At 42.6% G+C, this 22,108-nt stretch overlaps 1 protein-coding gene across 2 annotated transcripts in view; it reads left to right on the forward strand.

Moving 5' to 3' along the window:
• EDIL3 (EGF like repeats and discoidin domains 3) overlaps positions 1–22,108 on the forward strand; it is a 1,054,696-nt gene that overhangs the window by 780,070 nt on the left and 252,518 nt on the right. For both annotated transcript variants that reach the window (XM_073678987.1, XM_073678994.1), the window contains one exon: positions 3,203–3,358. In XM_073678987.1, coding sequence (XP_073535088.1) covers positions 3,203–3,358 — 156 coding nt within the window. The remainder of the gene's footprint in view (positions 1–3,202; positions 3,359–22,108) is intronic.

Raw genomic sequence — 22,108 nt, forward strand, 5'->3', positions numbered from 1 at the left:
AGCATTGAACTTGAAGGACGTTGTTGCATGTGACAAGTGCTTTTATTGTGCCTTTGTTTTCCATGCTAAGGCCATATAAATGATTGATGGTATTCATTCTCTTCAAGACTCAGCATGCCTAACTTCTAACATTTATCTCATAAAAATTCAGTGTAGTGACTAAAGAAATTAATTCTCTAGTTTACGTTGAGATACTTTGCGGTACATGTTGCAAGAATTTGTTCAGTTGTTGATACATTATGAATTTCGTAGGAAGATGCACGTAAGAAAAATAAAGAAAAGCAAAATGAGATATTGGAGAAAAATATCATTGTTGGACTAAGTGGTGTCTTTTAATGCAATCTTTATACTGATAATAAATGTTCTCATTCAGCGGTGCATTTGAAGGACTCGTTGACAGGAGCATTGAAATAGGAAATGGTATTTTAACATCAGTGAATGGCATTACTCAAACAATTTGTGCATTAGTGATGATTTTCATTTTCTAAAGCAGACAATTAGAAAAATGCCAAAACCACCAGCAATTTGCTGTCTACAGAATGATAGTTTTAAGCTCTATAAGCATTGGATTAGTTTGGTCAGGAGCTTAAAGAAGCACTCCTCCTCCCATCAGAATTGTTATCCCCTTAATATATCGCAGTCATCATATTATATAGCACTGTGTACTTACAATTGCTTAATTTGTCTTTCTACCCAACTAATTCTTCTCTTTTCAATTAGGTCTATGACATCACATGAATAAAAGACAACTAGCTGAATCCTTCTAAGCTCTGTGTAGAAAGAGGAAGTCTCTTTTCACTGTATGAGTCATAAGTCACTGCAAAATTCCATATTCCCTGGCAGGGTGAAGGAGGGGGTAGCTGGGTCAGGAGTTGAAGAGGGAATGATAAATGCAGGGAAAATAGACTTCCTGTTTCTACATAGAGCACGGAAAAGAGAAGAATTAGCTGGGTAGAAAGGCAAAATGAGCAATTGTAAGTACACAGTGCCATATAATATGATGATTGCAATATATAAAGAGGATAAAAAATTTGATAGGAGTGTTTCTTTAAATCTGAAGTGAAGTTTAAAGATACCTGCCAAGTTGATGGTCATGGCTGCAGCTTTCCAAGGCAGCTGTGAATCCCATAAAGGGGCTCTCCTGCTTTCTTTTTTCCATCATACAGATATTAAGATGAGCTGGACTTTCAAAAAGGATTATACAGAGATTCTGACATATATGTTCAAAGTAAGCACACCAGCCTTATCAGGTCAAAGAGTATGCAATTTATTTTGTGAAATCTGATGACACATCCACTTTAAATACAAAATTATCATAATCAAACACAAAAATAGTTAGTTTTGAATAATTAAGTACAATCATTTTGGAGATTAAAGGAGTTATCTAACATTGTTAAATGGGTAACATTGTAAAGTGCATGTAAGAACAAGCAACTTTGAGCTTTACTTATTTAAACTGTCTCCATTCTAAAAAAAAAATACTCATATTTGATGTCACTACATTTGTACAAGTCCGTTCTATCACAATATAAAATAAAGTAATCTGATTGGTAAACGGCGTAACAAAAAAAAAATCAATTCAATTCAAGACGCCAGAATTGCGTTTTTTTGGCTGCCGCAACAAAACAAACAGATGTAATAAGAGGTGATCAAAACATAGTATCTACCCAAAAATGATATCAATAAAAACATCAGCTCTGGGCAGAAAATAAGCCCTCACACAGCCCCATATCCTGAAAATTGAAAACGTTACTGTGAGAATGATGTCACAAGCATAACAATATTATTATTATTATTATTATTATTATTATTATTATTATTATTATCATTATTTTTATTAACAAGCGTATTTTTTTTTTTTTTTTACAAATTTCAGATTTTTTTTCACCACTTAAGTAAAACAAAAACTATGCATGTTTGGTATCTCTGTAATTTTACTAATCTAGAGAATCATATTTTCAGGGCATTCATACCATAAAATTAATGCTGTAAATAAAAAAAAATTGTGGAATTCCGCACTTTTTTTGCTATTTCACCACACTTGGCATTATTTTCTTGCTTTCCAGTACATCACATGATAAAATAGACGCTGTTATTCAAAAGTACAACTCGTCCCACAAAAAAGAAGCCTTCACACGGCTATGTTCATGGAAAAATAAAACTGTTATGGCTCTTGGAATAGGGGGAGAAAAGAACAAAAGCGCAAAGACAAAAAATCTTCCTGTCCTCAAGGGGTTAAAGCTGGTAAGCACTGCTTTGAACCACACTGGATTGTTGGAGATTGCTTGCAGCATGGGACTGTGCACAGTTCAGGACTTGAGGCACAACCATGTCACTGGGCAAAGCAGTCAATCTTCAAGAGCATTAGTAAATAACCTGGCACTCAATAGAATGGAGGATATTTTTTAAGTAATTATTTAATGATTATAACGTAGTACAGTAAGCAGACGTTTCGGTCACAGGGACCTTCATCGGTGTACAGAAAATGTAGATGATGTGAATGAGGCAGAAGCCTGGAGGAGAAGGTGTGCTGTAGGGTATTGTTACCAAATATGGCCGTGGAGTTGGTAGAATGCGGTGTCCACCGCTAGTCCAGTCTTCAAGAGCACACCTCCCCGGGAAGGAGAAAGCGGAGAGGCAGAGGAGCAGTGAGCTCCTGAGCAAAGAATATGATACAGACCCTTTAGTTATGATGTCTGCTTAATTCTAAAATTATGTCATGTGTTGTCACTTCTCACTTGGGGCCATTGACCAGGTACTACAATTCTTGGGATTAGTGGGGTATCAAAAGCAGTTAAACTCTCACTCCTTATACTTTATAGTATAGCTAGTCAATAAGTCATAAACATTGATGGTGTGACTGTGCTAACAAAAAACTTACATCAGACCAAAGAAAGTTTAGGAACAGAGCTGAGCTTGAGAAGTATGATATTCTATGGCGCGTAATCTAACAACCCTGATCAGTAACACTGAAACTCCTATCCAAAGATTCACACCTAACTACCATTTTCCTAGAAATTAGAAGCAAGGAAAGCAAGACTGAAGACTCCAGTGGTCATATGTTTCAAAAAGTGAAGTGAATATTCATTTTTGAGTGGAGACTGTAAGAGCTTCCTAGTACAGTATGTAATATAAAGTTGTATTATCTTACTTTAAGTAAGGTTATAGGTAGACGTGACTAATGTTTATTATTTTGTAACAGATAAATCTACAGAGAAAAATGAGAGTGACCGGAGTTATTACCCAAGGAGCAAAAAGAATAGGAAGCCCAGAATATATAAAATCATATAAGATTGCGTACAGTGATGATGGAAAATCATGGTCAACATATAAAATTAGAAGAACCAGTGAAGACATGGTAAGTTCTCTTTTTGTATATTACTTGGACTGCATTGTTACCATATTGATCTATGTAATGGTTCATTTGGGGTTTTATAAATAACTATATTTTTCCATAATTTACACTGTATTAATTGGAACAAACCTATTTTGGACTTATTTGTTATATTTATTTTGTTTATCACGTTCAAAAATCTCTATTCTTAGAGACAATGTTTTCCAATTTTTCTGTCAATAGAGCTGTGTTACAAGCTGTAATTTTCATTGGGACTATTTTGTGATAAAAAATATTATTTTTTTTCACTTTTTACCATACCTTTTGAGAGGCAGAATAAAAAAAAAAACACCAATTATGGATTTTTTTTTAAAAACATCATTCACCATAATATAATTGAGACGTTAACTTTATTCTGCAGGTAAATAAGTGTATGATGATACCAAGTTTATCTCTTTATACTTCTTTGGTCACCATGCTCACTTTTTACCACACATTTTGGGAGGCGGAATTAAATAAAAAATAAAAAACAGCATTTACGGATTTTTTTTAAAACATCATTCACCATAATATGATCGAGACATTAACTTTATTTTGCAGGTCAATAAGAGTATGATGATACCAAGTTTATCTCTTTATACTTCTTTAGTCCCCATACTCTAATACCTTTAACATTTTTATTTTTTTGGAGATAGAGCTGAGTGATTTTTATTTATTTTTTCTCTTTTAGTGTTCAATTGTTCTGTGGGTCAATATGATTATAATGATACTCAATATATGTCATTTTTTAAATACGTTTCTCATTTTTGCATAAGAAAATCATATAATAAAAAAATCATTTTTTTTTGGTCAGCATCTGCAGAGAACCAAAACTTTTTTATCTTTCCATTATTGAACTATACGTGACATATTTTTTTTCATTAGGCGCTTTAGTTTTTATTGCTTATATTTTTGGATACATCAGACTTTTTGATCAATTTTTATTTAATTTTTGAATAGGTGGCTTGAAAAAAACAGTTCTGGCATTGTTTTTTTTTTATTAAGCTCTTTATATGGGATAAATATTAAAATTGTTTTAAAGTACGGGTTGTTACAAGCATGGTGATACTAAATATCTGTCTTGTTTTTGGAATATTTTTCAAAGTTAATCCGTTTTTAAAGGGAAAACTGGAATTTTTGTTTATTTTTTTTAAATACCTAAAACATTTTTTTAACAATATTTCTTAGTCCCATAAGGAGAATTAAAGATGTGATCTTGTGATCTTTTGATTGCTTTGTTAATAATTGCATTATTTATATAGTATTCTAGCCTGTCAGTATAATAATACCAGAGCCAAAATCTAATAGGTATGTATAAATTGCAGTCACCAAGGCATCTGTTAGGACTCTTGTTGCCATCATCATCCAACAATTACACTGCAGGGGGAAAGGGGTGTTTATGAGCTGACAGAGGACGATCTCTCCCTCTGTCAAACCCTTTAGATGCTGTGGTCGCTATTGATTGAGGTAAAACTATGGAAATTGGTGTTCTTACTGTTCCCTGCCATTTTAGCAAGAGCCTGGCTTTGTATAACACCTGGATCTTTAGATAAAATGATGTTCTTGTTTCCATGTTACCTAAATTATACCTACCATAAATCAATATCCACCTGTAGACATAAAAAACAATTATATATTGTGACAGAGTCACTGGTGTTATATGTGAGGGGAGGTATGTTTCGCCACGGCTGCCAGCCTTGGCGAACTGAACCTACAACTTTCCTCCAGCATGTTATATGTTGGGGGGATTAAATCACTTAAAGGGAGTGGTTTTGTGTGAATGACATAGAGATAGGTGGGAAGTCATTCACCCTACCTCCACCTCAGGGTGTTGCAGAGCAAGGTTAAATGCTCAGTCACTATTTTTTTTTTCTGTGGTTGTGTGCCTGGAGAGGCAAGACTCCAAACTGGAAAGCTTCAGCTCGGGAGGAGCTGAAGCCTGTGCTATAACTTGTGCGAGCAAATCCCACACACATATGGACTGTGCTGTCGTTTATCTTTTGTTTAGCCGTTATGCCAGAAAGGCCATGTTTATTTTGCATAGCCTGCAGTGCTTTATGCCGTTACAATAAACCTGCAGAGGAAACCGTTTTCCTGAGTCTACTTCTGAAACCAGCCAAGTGAGTCATCTTACCACAGTATATACTGAAATGTGTATGAAATTTTTTAAATTTATTGCTGTTCAGTATATGAATTTATCTAATAGCCAATAAATCTCTCGTAACCAACATTAAATCTGTTCTTTTCTCTGTATGTACAGTATGGTAAATTTCCCCCCCCCCCATCTTCTTGATCTTTTTACTTTATAATAAACTTTTAAGGAGATGAGAAATGTAAGTGGCTTTAATAAATACCTTGAGATATTCTATTGAAAAATGCAAAGCATAAAATAATCAGCTCTTGTATTTTCACAAGCCTTAGAACCAAGTAATCAGTTTAGTCTTGGTTAAAGTAAATTGACAGTAGAAAAATTAGTTAATGATTTTCTGTAACTCAAGCTGGTGCACACACTGGAAATGGAGAGCTAGTAGGATATCCCGAGCTAGGAATTAACCTCTCTGTATGTTACTATATTGAGAAGATGCCAGTGGCACCATAAAATAAATGCTAAACAAAATTACCATATAAAACATCAAAAAGAGCACACAAGTAGTGTTGAGCGAGCATGTTCGACACTGCTCGTTACTCGCCCAAGCATCTCGCTACTCGGGATGTTAGGCGAGCACCGAGCATTTCTGGGTTACTCGGCTGGAGCTCGGGTCTCCGCCCTGCACGTTTTGCGCTCTTTACAGAGCCAGTGACCATGCAGGGATTGCCAGCCAGTCACTGTAATGCTGCAGCCATGTTGTTTGTGGGCATTACAGTGATTGGCTGGCCGCACAGTGTCACCTCGAGTATTTAAAACCGGGCGCCGCCATCTTGGACACAGTGGCTCCGGATCAGCCAGTGTAGGGAGAGTGCAGCTGAGTTAGGGAGAGATATATAGTGCAAAATAGGTAGTTTAGGGTCTCAAAAGCCTGCCAAACCAAACAAACAGTCCTTCTGAGAACTAATATCCATCCCAGATATCAGGCAGGCAGGCAGGCTGTATAGGAGACGCAGTGGTTATACCAGCAAACGCTGCATTATAGTCCTGTGTGCTCCTGTTGGTCAAATTGCTAGACTTATCACCCCGGTCTCAGGGGCCAGGAAAAAAAAAAAAATTTTTCATCTAAATCCTGTATTTTTTTTTTCCTCAGTCAGACTGTCCAAATACTCATCTTGTTAACCTTTTGGTATTCCCCCCCCCCCAAAAAAAAATTGAGTGTGTCTGTGACTGTTCAGACACCAATATATCTGTTTAAAAGAGTCTGGTGTATGCCACATAACTATAACTGTGGTTTTGCAGTTCCACGGGTCAAATCTCTGTATTATCCTGCTTTTGGCATTTCTTGCCTTAAAAAAAAACTGTAATAGTGTCTCCCTGACTGGTCAGACACCAATATATCTGTTTAAAAGAGTCTGGTATACGCAACATAACTATAACTGTGGTTTTGCAGTTCCACTGGTCAAATCTCTGTATTATCCTGCTTTTGGCATTTTTTGCCATAAAAAAACCTGTAATAGTGTCTCCCTGAATGGTCAGACACCAATATATCTGTTTAAAAGAGTCTGGTGTACGCAACATAACTATAACTGTGATTTTGCAGTTCCAAGAGTCAAATCTCTGTATTATCCTGCTTTTGGCATTTTTTGCCGTAAAAAAAACGTGTAATAGTGTCTCCCTGACTGGTCAGACACCAATATATCTGTTTAACCCTAGAACGCATACCTGGGGCCTCGCAGGCCCGCCCTGTTAATTGTTTTCTATTTTCTGCAAGATTACTTTAGTTAGAATTTTGAAACTCTAGGTATTCCTCAGGTATATAGTTGTTTGTCATTTTTGTTTGAGTTATTCCATGTTTTTGCACACGGGCCTAAAAGGCCCCAGGTATGTGAAAAAGTAGTTTTTTATGGTCATGCGTTCTAGGGTTAAAAGAGTCTGGTGTAAGCCACATAACTGTAACTGTGGTATTGCAGTTCCATGCGTCAAATCTCTGTATTTTCCACTTTTGGGTCTTTTTTACATAAAAAAACAGTTTGAGTGTGTCGCTGACTGTTCAGCCCCAAATATATCTATTTAAAAAAGTCTGGTATATGCCAGTAAATTAGAACTGAGGTTTTGCAGTTCCATGGTTCAAATCGCTGTATTAACCTAGCTTTTGGCCTGTTTTACGTAAAAAAAACAGTAATAGTGTCTCCATGTCTGTTCCGTCACAAATATATCTGTTTAAAAGATTCTGGTGTAGGCCAGAGAAATAGAACTGTGGTTTTCCTCTTCCACGGTTCTAATCTCCTTTTCATTACCCCTTTTTCCATTGATAGTGCGAGTGCAAGATATTTTATTTCATTTACAATGGGCGAGGCGCGTGGAAAGGGACGTGGAACTGGACGTTCAGGTGATGGTGCGTGTAGAGGACGGGGCGGTGGTCAAGGTGAAAATGTTCCACAACCAGCAGCCACATCTTCTCGCTCCCACTTCTTCACCGAATTACTAGGGAAGCACACTACAACATCAGTATTGCGAACTGATCAGTGTTAACTGGTTATTAATTGGATAGCAGATAATACTTCCAGTTACCTGGGCACCACCACCTCCGGTCTGTCTTCCACACGATAAAGTTTTAGTAGCCGTGAGTCTCGACCGCATACTCCTCCTCACCCTGATGCTCCTTCCTCCCACCATGCCGAGTGTCGTCAGACAGCAACTGATCCCACACTTGGACACTCTGAAGAGCTGTTCACTGGTCCATTTCCATATTTGTGCCCCTCGTCTGCTCCCCTTGAAATGGTGGAAGAGGAGATCCCATGTAGCAATGCCCCAATATTTGAACAATAGTAAAATCTCGGCACACTAATGGTTAGAATTTAACTGAATATTTATTTAGAGCAGTCCACATATACGTTTCGGTCCGAAAATTGGACCTTCATCAGTGTACTGCAGGTGAGAAAGATCAAAAAGAGAGATTGTCGCTTTTACAAATGACAATTGAAATACAAGTGTAACAACATAGGTCAAAAATGTGCCTCAATTAGTTAAATGCATTAACAGATTCCATCAACAATATCAAAGCTGTATAGTATATAGCCGATGAACACTTACTGAGTGTGGAGTAGAGGAAGGGGAAAATAGAAAAGAAGAACGCTGTGTTCTTAATGGGGAACCTGTGGGTATAAGGGACATTGGTGGTTTTAGTGAGATAGCCCGAACAGTAAAAATCGCTAGGTTGGTCAATAATACCTGGAAGATCCTGCTATACCTGAGAGCAGATAGAGTTGGCATGCGGTATCCACCGCTAATGACCGGCATGGTGCTATGAGGAAGCGCGCCGTGTGTAACTAGAGGGTGGGCGGGTTCAGAAGTAAGCGGTAGCCAATCAGAAGACGAGAGTATGATTGACGTATTGGCCATATCCGGTGACAATACCGGAAGTGACGTTAGCGACTAAGGGGAACGCTCGTGATTGGTGGAAATACGCGCATGCGTGTATGCGTGCGTGTCAGCCGAAAGGAGAGTGCGTTCCACAGAGTAGGAAGGGGAAATAACCAGCTGTTCTGTGCGTTCCACCTTAGGGGAGTCGTAGATAACGTGATGGGTGTAGAGGGAAGAGGCAGGAGGAGGGCGGATGACGGAATACAGGGAAATCTGGAATGGAAGAAGATAACAGTTAGTATAAATAGAGGTAGACATCTCTGTAGGATGAAAAAATTGTTTAAGAGAGGGGGACTTCAGGTAGGACAGTGATAATATTTGATGAGACATCACACAGTAAATAATAAATGATATCAAGCAAAGCACCATAAGATAATCACAGTACTGATAAAGTGTCACATGAAAGCAAGAGGGTCATAGTCTCTGTTAAGCCCTCTAGGGGCTAGGGATTGTAGTTCATGTATCCAGTAAGCCTCTCTTTGTTTCAGTTTCTGAATGCGGTTGCCACCGCGCCGAGGCTGCTGGATATGTTCAATTACCTGAAACCTTAGTTGTGTGACACTATGTCCTGCTGTGACAAAATGATGGGGGATAGGTAGCAGTAAGTTTTTGCATCTGATCGTAGATTTATGTTTCGATATCCTATCCTTGAAGGGTTGAGTTGTCTCCCCAACGTATATTGAACCGCAGGGGCATTTTATGAGGTATACCACAAAACTAGTATCGCATGTGAAAAAACCTTTAACTGGGTATTTTCTGCCGGTTTGGGGATGATGGATGTTATTACCTTTGAGAATGTTGTTGCACTGATGGCACTGGAGACAGGGGAATGTACCCTTCTTAGGAGTTTGGAGAAATTTCTGTCGTGGGCCTAGTGTGGTGGATCTTATATCCGTACGTATCAGAGAGTCTTTTAAATTCGGTGCCCTTTTGAAACATGGTAGAAATGGATGTTGAAATTCAGTGATGGTTGGGTATCCTGTGCTTAATATGTTCCAATGTTTACGTATAGTTCTATGTAATATATAGGCTGAGGGGTGGAACGTGTGTACAAAGGGAATATGGTTGGAGTTGTCTGTCTGTGGGCGATTATGTTCGCTCAGTTGTTCATCTAACAATGGCTGTGGGTATCCCCTTTCCTGGAATTTGAGGGACATTTCTAGTAGTCGCTGTTGGCGAAGAGGTGTATTAGAAACAATACGTCTAACTCTCTGGAACTGAGATTTTGGAATGGCACGTTTGATGGAGGTAGGGTGATTGCTGGAGTAATGTAGTAGGGTATTACGGTCAGTGGGTTTCCGGTAAAGGTCAGTGTAGAGAAGGCCTGATTCATCTTTGATGACCAGTGTGTCCAGAAAACTGATTTGGTTTGGATGTGAGTCCATGGTGAAATTTAGATTGGGCCATGCTGAGTTCATCTGATTGAAGAATTCCGTAAGGGACTCTTGGGAGCCCCCCCATATGCAAAAGATGTCGTCTATATAGCGTTTCCAGAGAATAGAATGTCTCTGGAAAAGTGAGTTAGAGTAGACGTTCTGAGCTTCAAAAGCGGCCATATAGCAATTTGCATAAGGGGGGGCTACGTTTGAGCCCATCGCGGTCCCTGTGGTCTGCAGATAAAGGTATCCTGAAATAGGAAATAGTTCTGTGTTAATACTAAAGTCAGGAGTGCTGTGGAGAGGTCAATGATAGATGGGTCTGTTTGTGAGTTCCTGAGCATAAGTTCGACCATGTCGATACCTTGGGTATTCGGAAAAGATGTGTACAAACTTGATACATCAAAAGAGACCAGTATTGCTCCAGAGGGGACTTGTTTTAATTCTGTCAGGATATTGAGGAATGCTCCAGTGTCAAGAAGGTATGATGGACTTTTTTGAGTTAAAGGAGTTAATATTTTTTCAAGAAAAATAGATAGCGGTGATAAAACGGAGTCAGTGGATGCTACTATGGGACGGCCTGGTGGTTTTGTAAGATTTTTATGAATTTTAGGTAAAATGTAGAACACTGAGATAATCGGGTGTTTACTTGTCAAATAATCCCGTGTCTTAGTATCAATCACTGCAGCCATTAAGAATCGCTGTAGGACTGAGGCTATTTGGTTTTGAATGGAAGATGTGGGGTCTTTTGGAAGTTGTCGGTAGGTGGTCTCATCCTGTAGCTGCCTTAACGCTTCCGCAATATAGTCACACTTGTTCATGACCACGATTGCACCGCCTTTATCGGCTGGTTTTATGATTAGGTCCCTATCTTCCTGTAAGCTGCGGAGGGCTTGTTGGTCTAGATGGGTTAAATTTTTATGGTAGTGTACCCTGCCTTTGTCGATGTTACCGCGTAGTTCTTGAAACGTGTTCTCGACAAAGGAGATGAAAGTCTCCAATGCAGGTGTACCCCGGGGGGGTCTGTAGGTGCTTACGGATCTAAGGCCCAGGCTTTGAGACGTAATACATACTGGTGGTTCTGGTGGTGAAGTGGTAGGTGGTTTATTTGCGAAATGTGTTTTGAGGCGCAAAGTTCGAAAAAAGCGTTGTAATTCCATATCGAGTTTAAAAGTACTGTATTTATATGTAGGGCTAAACGATAGACCTTTTTGTAATACTGAGGTTTGGGCAACGCTCAGGGTTTTGGAGGAGATATTTACCACCAGTGATGTGTCTGTGACCTGGTGATCCTGGTGGAGTCCATATTTCTTCTTCCGCCGGCCGCCTCGCCTCGTCTTCTTCGGGGTTGACGGCGTCTGGGTAGGTCTAAAAAAGAAGCAGACTGTGTGAGAGGTTCTCTGTGTTCGGCCTCGGATCCGGAGGTAGAGAAGTCTGTGGATGATTTCACTGATCGGTGGGTGTTCCTGTCGAAAAAGGAGTGGTCCCGCCATTTATAGACTCGTTTTTGTTCGTAGTCTTCGCAATCTCTGGCGAACTTGTTCCTCTTTCTGGTCTCCGTATCGCGTTTATGTAGATCAATGTTAGCTTGAATCTTACTTTGTAGTTCCTGGAAATCTTCTGCGCTGATTGAGGATTTTAGTTGCGTCTCTACGTTCTTGATTTGTTCTTTAGTAGTGGAGATCGCCTTGTGTAAGAAATCAACCGTTAATAACATAAGATCAAAGGAGCATTTGTTAAGGATAAGTTCAAATTTAGTGCAATAGTCTGGGATGTCCGAAAAGAGAGTAGGGCGTAGTGCTACTCTTAGTCCCCTGGGGATCCTATGGACCCTTAGATACTCAGTAAGAGTTGCACAGTGTAACTCAATATTCGTCAAATGCCTACGTTCCTTCTCGAGATCTCGTCCGCGTAACTCCCTGGGTGGGACCCTCAGAAATTCGCTTGAGAGATTGGTCTGGGCAATGATATTGGATGCTTCATCTGCGTTGTATGAAAATGTTGGTGCTGTCATGGCACAACAGTGTGCGTGCGGAAAGGCGTAGATAATGCAGAGAAGAACGCAGCACAACTGGACCGGGGTGCACGAGTAGGATCCAACACCGTAGTATCAATAGTAAAATCTCGGCACACCAATGGTTAGAATTTAACTGAATATTTATTTAGAGCAGTCCACATATACGTTTCGGTCCGAAAATTGGACCTTCATCAGTGTACTGCAGGTGAGAAAGATCAAAAAGAGAGATTGTCGCTTTTACAAATGACAATTGAAATACAAGTGTAACAACATAGGTCAAAAATGTGCCTCAGTTAGTTAAATGCATTAACAGATTCCATCAACAATATCAAAGCTGTATAGTATATAGCCGATGAACACTTACTGAGTGTGGAGTAGAGGAAGGGGAAAATAGAAAAGAAGAACGCTGTGTTCTTAATGGGGAACCTGTGGGTATAAGGGACATTGGTGGTTTTAGTGAGATAGCCCGAACAGTAAAAATCGCTAGGTTGGTCAATAATACCTGGAAGATCCTGCTATACCTGAGAGCAGATAGAGTTGGCATGCGGTATCCACCGCTAATGACCGGCATGGTGCTATGAGGAAGCGCGCCGTGTGTAATTAGAGGGTGGGCGGGTTCAGAAGTAAGTGGTAGCCAATCAGAAGACGAGAGTATGATTGACGTATTGGCCATATCCCGTGACAATACCGGAAGTGACGTTAGCGACTAAGGGGAACGCTCGTGATTGGTGGAAATACGCGCATGCGTGTATGCGTGCGTGTCAGCCGAAAGGAGAGTGCGTTCCACAGAGTAGGAAGGGGAAATAACCAGCTGTTCTGTGCGTTCCACCTTAGGGGAGTCGTAGATAACGTGATGGGTGTAGAAGGAAGAGGCAGGAGGAGGGCGGATGATGGAATACAGGGAAATCTGGAATGGAAGAAGATAACAGTTAGTATAAATAGAGGTAGACATCTCTGTAGGATGAAAACATTTTTAAGAGAGGGGGACTTCAGGTAGGACAGTGATAATATTTGATGAGACATCACACAGTAAATAATAAATGATATCAAGCAAAGCACCATAAGATAATCACAGTACTGATAAAGTGTCACATGAAAGCAAGAGGGTCATAGTCTCTGTTAAGCCCTCTAGGGGCTAGGGATTGTAGTTCATGTATCCAGTAAGCCTCTCTTTGTTTCAGTTTCTGAATGCGGTTGCCACCGCGCCGAGGCTGCTGGATATGTTCAATTACCTGAAACCTTAGTTGTGTGACACTATGTCCTGCTGTGACAAAATGATGGGGGATAGGTAGCAGTAAGTTTTTGCATCTGATCGTAGATTTATGTTTCGATATCCTATCCTTGATGGGTTGAGTTGTCTCCCCAACGTATATTGAACCGCAGGGGCATTTTATGAGGTATACCACAAAACTAGTATCGCATGTGAAAAAACCTTTAACTGGGTATTTTCTGCCGGTTTGGGGATGATGGATGTTATTACCTTTGAGAATGTTGTTGCACTGATGGCACTGGAGACAGGGGAATGTACCCTTCTTAGGAGTTTGGAGAAATTTCTGTCGTGGGCCTAGTGTGGTGGATCCTATATCCGTACGTATCAGAGAGTCGTTTAAATTCGGTGCCCTATTGAAACAAGGTAGAAATGGATGTTGAAATTCAGTGATGGTTGGGTATCCTGTGCTTAATATGTTCCAATGTTTACGTATAGTTCTATGTAATATATAGGCTGAGGGGTGGAACGTGTGTACAAAGGGAATACGGTTGGAGTTGTCGGTCCGTGGGCGATTATGTTCGCTCAGTTGTTCATCTAACAATGGCTGTGGGTATCCCCTTTCCTGGAATTTGAGGGACATTTCTAGTAGTCGCTGTTGGCGAAGAGGTGTATTAGAAACAATACGTCTAACTCTCTGGAACTGAGATTTTGGAATGGCACGTTTGATGGAGGTAGGGTGATTGCTGGAGTAATGTAGTAGGGTATTACGGTCAGTGGGTTTCCGGTAAAGGTCAGTGTAGAGAAGGCCTGATTCATCTTTGATGACCAGTGTGTCCAGAAAACTGATTTGGTTTGGATGTGAGTCCATGGTGAAATTTAGATTGGGCCATGCTGAGTTCATCTGATTGAAGAATTCCGTAAGGGACTCTTGGGAGCCCCCCCATATGCAGACCACAGGGACCGCGATGGGCTCAAACGTAGCCCCCCCTTATGCAAATTGCTATATGGCCGCTTTTGAAGCTCAGAACGTCTACTCTAACTCACTTTTCCAGAGACATTCTATTCTCTGGAAACGCTATATAGACGACATCTTTTGCATATGGGGGGGCTCCCAAGAGTCCCTTACGGAATTCTTCAATCAGATGAACTCAGCATGGCCCAATCTAAATTTCACCATGGACTCACATCCAAACCAAATCAGTTTTCTGGACACACTGGTCATCAAAGATGAATCAGGCCTTCTCTACACTGACCTTTACCGGAAACCCACTGACCGTAATACCCTACTACATTACTCCAGCAATCACCCTACCTCCATCAAACGTGGCATTCCAAAATCTCAGTTCCAGAGAGTTAGACGTATTGTTTCTAATACACCTCTTCGCCAACAGCGACTACTAGAAATGTCCCTCAAATTCCAGGAAAGGGGATAATCACAGCCATTGTTAGATGAACAACTGAGCGAACATAATCGCCCACGGACCGACAACTCCAACCGTATTCCCTTTGTACACACGTTCCACCCCTCAGCCTATATATTACATAGAACTATACGTAAACATTGGAACATATTAAGCACAGGATACCCAACCATCACTGAATTTCAACATCCATTTCTACCATGTTTCAAAAGGGCACCGAATTTAAAAGACTCTCTGATACGTACGGATATAGGATCCACCACACTAGGCCCACGACAGAAATTTCTCCAAACTCCTAAGAAGGGTACATTCCCCTGTCTCCAGTGCCATCAGTGCAACAACATTCTCAAAGGTAATAACATCCATCATCCCCAAACCGGCAGAAAATACCCAGTTAAAGGTTTTTTCACATGCGATACTAGTTTTGTGGTATACCTCATAAAATGTCCCTGCGGTTCAATATACGTTGGGGAGACAACTCAACCCATCAAGGATAGGATATCGAAACATAAATCTACGATCAGATGCAAAAACTTACTGCTACCTATCCCCCATCATTTTGTCACAGCAGGACATAGTGTCACACAACTAAGGTTTCAGGTAATTGAACATATCCAGCAGCCTCGGCGCGGTGGCAACCGCATTCAGAAACTGAAACAAAGAGAGGCTTACTGGATACATGAACTACAATCCCTAGCCCCTAGAGGGCTTAACAGAGACTATGACCCTCTTGCTTTCATGTGACACTTTATCAGTACTGTGATTATCTTATGGTGCTTTGCTTGATATCATTTATTATTTACTGTGTGATGTCTCATCAAATATTATCACTGTCCTACCTGAAGTCCCCCTCTCTTAAACAATTTTTTCATCCTACAGAGATGTCTACCTCTATTTATACTAACTGTTATCTTCTTCCATTCCAGATTTCCCTGTATTCCGTCATCCGCCCTCCTCCTGCCTCTTCCCTCTACACCCATCACGTTATCTACGACTCCCCTAAGGTGGAACGCACAGAACAGCTGGTTATTTCCCCTTCCTACTCTGTGGAACGCACTCTCCTTTCGGCTGACACGCACGCATACACGCATGCGCGTATTTCCACCAATCACGAGCGTTCCCCTTAGTCGCTAACGTCACTTCCGGTATTGTCACGGGATATGGCCAATACGTCAATCATACTCTCGTCTTCTGATTGGCTACCGCTTACTTCTGAACCCGCCCACCCTCTAGTTACACACGGCGCGCTTCCTCATAGCACCATGCCGGTCATTAGCGGTGGATACCGCATGCCAACTCTATCTGCTCTCAGGTATAGCAGGATCTTCCAGGTATTATTGACCAACCTAGCGATTTTTACTGTTCGGGCTATCTCACTAAAACCACCAATGTCCCTTATACCCACAGGTTCCCCATTAAGAACACAGCGTTCTTCTTTTCTATTTTCCCCTTCCTCTACTCCACACTCAGTAAGTGTTCATCGGCTATATACTATACAGCTTTGATATTGTTGATGGAATCTGTTAATGCATTTAACTAATTGAGGCACATTTTTGACCTATGTTGTTACACTTGTATTTCAATTGTCATTTGTAAAAGCGACAATCTCTCTTTTTGATCTTTCTCACCTGCAGTACACTGATGAACGTCCAATTTTCGGACCGAAACGTATATGTGGACTGCTCTAAATAAATATTCAGTTAAATTCTAACCATTGGTGTGCCGAGATTTTACTATTGATACTACGGTGTTGGATCCTACTCGTGCACCCCGGTCCAGTTGTGCTGCGTTCTTCTCTCCAATATTTGAACAGGTACGGCCACAGGAAGTCGACGCTGGCAATTTGTCACAAGAGGTGGACAATGACGAGACACAATTGCCACAAAGTGAGGAGGAGGATCGTGGTGAGCAAGTGGAAGAGGAGGAGGTGGTGGATGATCTAGTAACTGACCCAACGTGGGAGGAGGACACGCAGAGCGAGGCCAGCAGCACACAGGGGGAGGGAGGCCGAGTACCCCAACATGCAGGAAGAAGCAATGTGGTGGCCGCACACAGAAGGCGGGCAACAGTTTCCCGTAACACAAACACAAGGGACGTTGCCAGTACATCCTGCAGGTCCTCCAAAGTCTGGAATTTTTTTAAAAACTCTGCTGATAACCCCAAAAAGGCCATTTGTACCACCTGCCATGCCAGCATCAGCAGGGGTGACAAAACTACCAGCCTGACCACCACCAGCATGATTAGGCACATGGCAGCAAAGAACCCAACTTTATGGGGCGAACCCCAGGGTCCACGACCAGTGTCAGCGGGTGTCAACACTGCTTCTTCCGCTGTTGTGCGTGTAATAGAACCCCCTCTTGTGCATGTAATAGAACCCCCTGTTGTGCGTGCAAGGCAATCCCCTGTCCATACTGCATGCAAAGATGCCCCCTCCTCTCAGTCTTCACTTGTTATGGCAGTTTCTAAAGAAACAGCATCAACGTCCACGTCCACGTCCCACCGCAGCGTTCAATTGTCCATATCCCAGACCTTTAAATGAAAGCGCAAATTCGCAGCCAACGCCCAACAGGCCACAGTCCTAAATTCACACATTTCACTACTGCTTGCGTTGGAAATGCTGCCTTTTAGGCTGGTAGAGATGGAATCCTTCCGCAACCTTATGGCGGCGGCTGTCGTCGGGACTCGGTAACCAGCCGACACTATTTTGCCCGTTGTGCCAACCCCGCACTACACAACCACGTGTCCCAAAACTTCTGCCGTGCCCTCAACAACGTAGTTACTGGGAGAGTCCACCTGACAACGGACATGTTGAAAAGTGCTTGTGGCCAGGGACGTTACATCTCCCTGATGGCAAACTGGGTAAACATAGTGGAAGCCGGGACCCAGTTAGACCTTGGGACGAAAAACATCCTCCCCACATCAAGGATTGCGGGCCCTATGTCAGTCAGAGTTGCCCCCACAGTGCACAGGTCCTGCGCATCATCCTCCTCCTCATGTTCAGCCTCCATCTCAGATATCACCACATCAGTTACAAGCTGGAAGTACTGCAGTACTGCCTCAGCCAAGCGGCAGCAGGCTGTGCTGAAACTCATAAGCTTAGGTGATAAACCTCACACTGCTTGTGAGTTGTGGACAGCTGTGAACGAGCAGGCAGATCTGTGGCTGAGACCGCTGAGCCTACATCCAGGCATGGTCGTGTGTGACAATGGCCATAACCTGGTGGCGGCTCTGAGGCGAGGCGAGATCACACATGTACCATACCTGGCTCATGTGCTTAACCTCGTTCAGAAGTTTCTTAAATCGTACCCCGAGTTGCCAGATCTGCTCGTCAAAGTACGCCGCCTGTCTGCTCATTTTCAGAAGTCGGCTACAGCCTCCGCTCCCGTTGCTGTGTTGCAGCAGCGTTTGCAGCTTCCGGCACACCGACTGGTGTGTGATGTCCCCACATGTTGGAACTCTACCCTCCACATGTTGCAAAGGATTTGTGAGCAGAAGAGAGCAGTTGTGAAGTACCAGCTGCAAGAAGGCTGTCGATATTCAGTTCAGACTCCACACATAAGACCTGAGGAGTGGACCTTGATATCTGACATATGTACTCACCTGACAAACTTTGAGGAGTCCACCAAGATGGTGGCGATGACTCCATCATTAGCGTCATCATCCCACTTGTCTGTCTTTTGCAACGCTCTCTGCAGAGAATTAAAAAGGAGGCATTGCAGCCAGAGTATGATGAGATGGATCAAGAACCCGTAATGGGCGATTACACACAGCCCAGCCTCATCTCATCCCAATGTGCATTGGGGGACAATGAGGGAGAGGAGGAGGAGGAGGAAGAACAGGAGCTGGTATCATGCGCTGTAGACGGTAGTACCTGTATAACTGTCATACTGTCGGTTCTGCGTGGGTGGCCTGAGGACAGGGGGGAGGAGGAGGAGGAGGAGGAGAGCATGGTCAGTCGTCATCTTGGTGAGGACTTGGAAGTCTTGCCCGTTACCAGTCTGGCACGCATGGCTGACTTTATGTTACGTTGCCTTAACCGTGACACTCGCGTTGTCAAAATGTTGCGTGACAGTAATTACTGGTTGGTGACACTTTTAGACCCCCCGCTACAAGGAGAACTGTCACTCTCTTATTCCTGAGGTGAAGAGGTCTACAAAAATGGGTCAGTACCAGAAGGCCCTTGATGCAGAACTGTTAAAAAAATTCCCATCTGAACACGCTAGCGACAGAGGTCACAGTTCGTTGCCAAACCAAGGCGTATAGGTGAGAGAGACGCAACTCCAATCCAGAAGAGGCAGGAGAACACTGTCAATGTTCTGCGACAGTTTTCTGAGACCCGCCCAGCTTACAGGCTCTGAGGCGCGGGGTACTCTCACAAAGAGTGGAAAGTTTCAAAAGATGGTGAGGGAGTATCTTGCCGACCGTACCAGCATCCTCCGTGATTCCTCTTTGCCTTTTAATTTTTGGGTATCCAAGCTGGACACTTGGAATGAACTCGCTCTGTACGCCTTGGAGGTCCTGGCCTGCCCTACCGCTAGCGTGTTATCGGAGCGTGTTTTTAATGCCGCTGGGGGAATTATAACAGATAAGCACACTCACCTGTCAACTGACAATGCTGACAAGCTGACCCTTATCAAAATGAACAAGGGCTGGATTGGGCCCGATTTCTCATCACCACCAAATGACAGCAGAGTAACATAAAGTCAAATCCACTGTGTTATTTCGGGAGGTGTATTCCCATGCACCGCTTCACACCCACACATGGGTATATGCTTCCTCATTTCGGCTGTATTTTGCTCTTCTCCTTATCCTCAGCCTCCACCACCACTATAGCACCAGGGTGTCCTTGGTCTGTGTTGCCAGCATTGCAAGTACCTCCATCCTAATTTTTGGCAGCTTTTGCTTGGAAGGCATAGGCAAAGACTATGGGAGACCCACTCCCCAATAATGGGAATAATGTTTTTAAAATGCTGTACTGCATGGCTCTTGTTTGCCAGCATTGCAAGTTCCTCCGTCCTAATTTTTGGCAGCTTTTGCTTGGAAGGCATAGGCAAAGACTATGGGAGACCCACTCCCCAATAAGGGGAATAATGTTTTTAAGATGCTGTACTGCATGGCTCTTGTTTGCCAGCATTGCAAGTTCCTCCGTCCTAATTTTTGGCAGCTTTTGCTTGGAAGGCATAGGCAAAGACTATGGGAGACCCACTCCCCAATAATGGGAATAATGTTTTTAAGATGCTGTACTGCATGGCTCCTCCAAGGGGCATTAAAACCGTCTTGTTAAGCTACTGCGACCTCCACCACTTTCCCCAGGGGCATTAACACCGTCTTGTTAAGCTACTGTGACCTCCACCATTCTTCCAAGGGGCATTAAAACCATCTTGTTAAGCTATTGCAACCTCCATGTCTCTTCCAAGGGGCATTTAAACCGTCTTGTTAAGCTACTGCAACCTCCACGTCTCTTCCAAGGGGCATTAAAACCATCTTGTTAAGCTACTGCAACCTCCACGTCTCTTCCAATGGGCATTAAACAGTCTTGTTAAGCTACTGCGACCTCCACGTCTCTTCCAAGGGGCATTAAAACCATCTTGTTAAGCTACTGCGACCTCCACCTCTTTTCCCAGGGGCATTGATATTGTATTTTTATTCCACTGCAACCTCCACGTCTCTTCCAAGGGGCATTAAAACCATCTTGTTAAGCTACTGCAACCTCCATGTCTCTTCCAAGGGTCATTAAAACCATCTTGTTAAGCTACTGCAACCTCCACGTCTCTTCCAATGGGCATTAAACAGTCTTGTTAAGCTACTGCGACCTCCACGTCTCTTCCAAGGGGCATTAAAACCATCTTGTTAAGCTACTGCGACCTCCACCACTTTTCCAAGCGGCATTGATATTGTCTTTCAATTCCACTGTGACCTCCACCATTCTTCCAATGGGCATTGCATTTCCTCCTAATTTTAGTCAGCTTTTGCTTTTCAATACATAGTCGAAGACTATTGGAGACCCACTCCCCAATGATAGGTTTTTAGTATGCTGTAATCCATATCTGTTTCAAGGTGCATTGCAGATCCTCATAATTTTTGAAAAGCCTTCCATTCACTGCTTAGGCCAACAGTGCACAGGAGACCCAGTTGCTTTAAATGGAAAAAACGGTTTAGTTAAGGCCCTCTGACCTCCATGTCACTTCCAAGGGGCATTGGAGTGCCTCGAAATTTTTGGTAGGCATTGCACTCACTGCGTGCCCTATAATTGTGTAGCCGAACCGCGCCTTTTGGTACAGAAACATATCCTACAAGACATGTGTGGTTGACTGGCCTGATATTGATTTGAATGGTCCCTGTTCCTCCTGCTCTTTCTCCTTTGCCACCACCTCATCAATCATTCATCACCTGAAGCTTTGTTTTAACAGGAGTCATAGAACTGAGATAGTAGCAGGAAAACATGCAGCAATCCTCGGAGGAGGTAAGATATGCGCCAAAACTCTGACCACCTCAGGCCTAGCCGCTACTACATACATGTGCTTGCATTCCAAGAAAGCAAAGCAGACGCTAACTTCTATCATCATCATCATGCTCCTCACCTTGGCATTCTCAACTCCCCTGATGGAGAAGCCAGGGCCCACCGGAGGAGTCTGGTTCTCTGGTGGGCTTGTCCAATGCTTCCATAAAGCAGGCCAGGCTAAGAAAAGTGTTGGGGAAGTTGACAGGAGAAAGAGGGGTGGCTGGGGACCGTGGATGGACACTCGGCCGCCCCCTGGCGGCTGGGGACCGAGCGTTGACACCCGGCCGCCGGGCGGCTGGGGACCAAGTATGGACACCCGGCCGCCCCCTGGCGGCTGGGGACCGAGCGAGCTCTGAGACAGCTTTTTGTATCCTTCCCCTGAACAACTATGTTGAATAATCTTTGTTTTCAGATCATTTGACAGTTGTTTTGAGGCGCCCATGATGCCACTCTTCAGAGGAGATTCAAACAGGAGAACAACTAGCAAATGGCCACTTTAAGTAGCTTTTCTCATGATTGCATACACCTGGCTATGAAATTCAAAGCTCAATGAGGTTACAAAACCAAAAAAAGTGCTTTAGTAAGTCAGTAAAAAGTAGGTAGGAGTATTTAAAACAAGAAAATGATAAGGGTGCCCATACTTGTGCACCTGTCAAATCTTGTTTGAATGCAGATTGCGCATTTTCTGTTAGTACAA

Source organism: Phyllobates terribilis, unplaced genomic scaffold, assembly GCF_046119375.1.
Source record: "Phyllobates terribilis strain yellow unplaced genomic scaffold, ASM4611937v1 Scaffold_1__5_contigs__length_1240528914, whole genome shotgun sequence".
In the NCBI taxonomy this organism is placed as follows: domain Eukaryota; kingdom Metazoa; phylum Chordata; class Amphibia; order Anura; family Dendrobatidae; genus Phyllobates; species Phyllobates terribilis.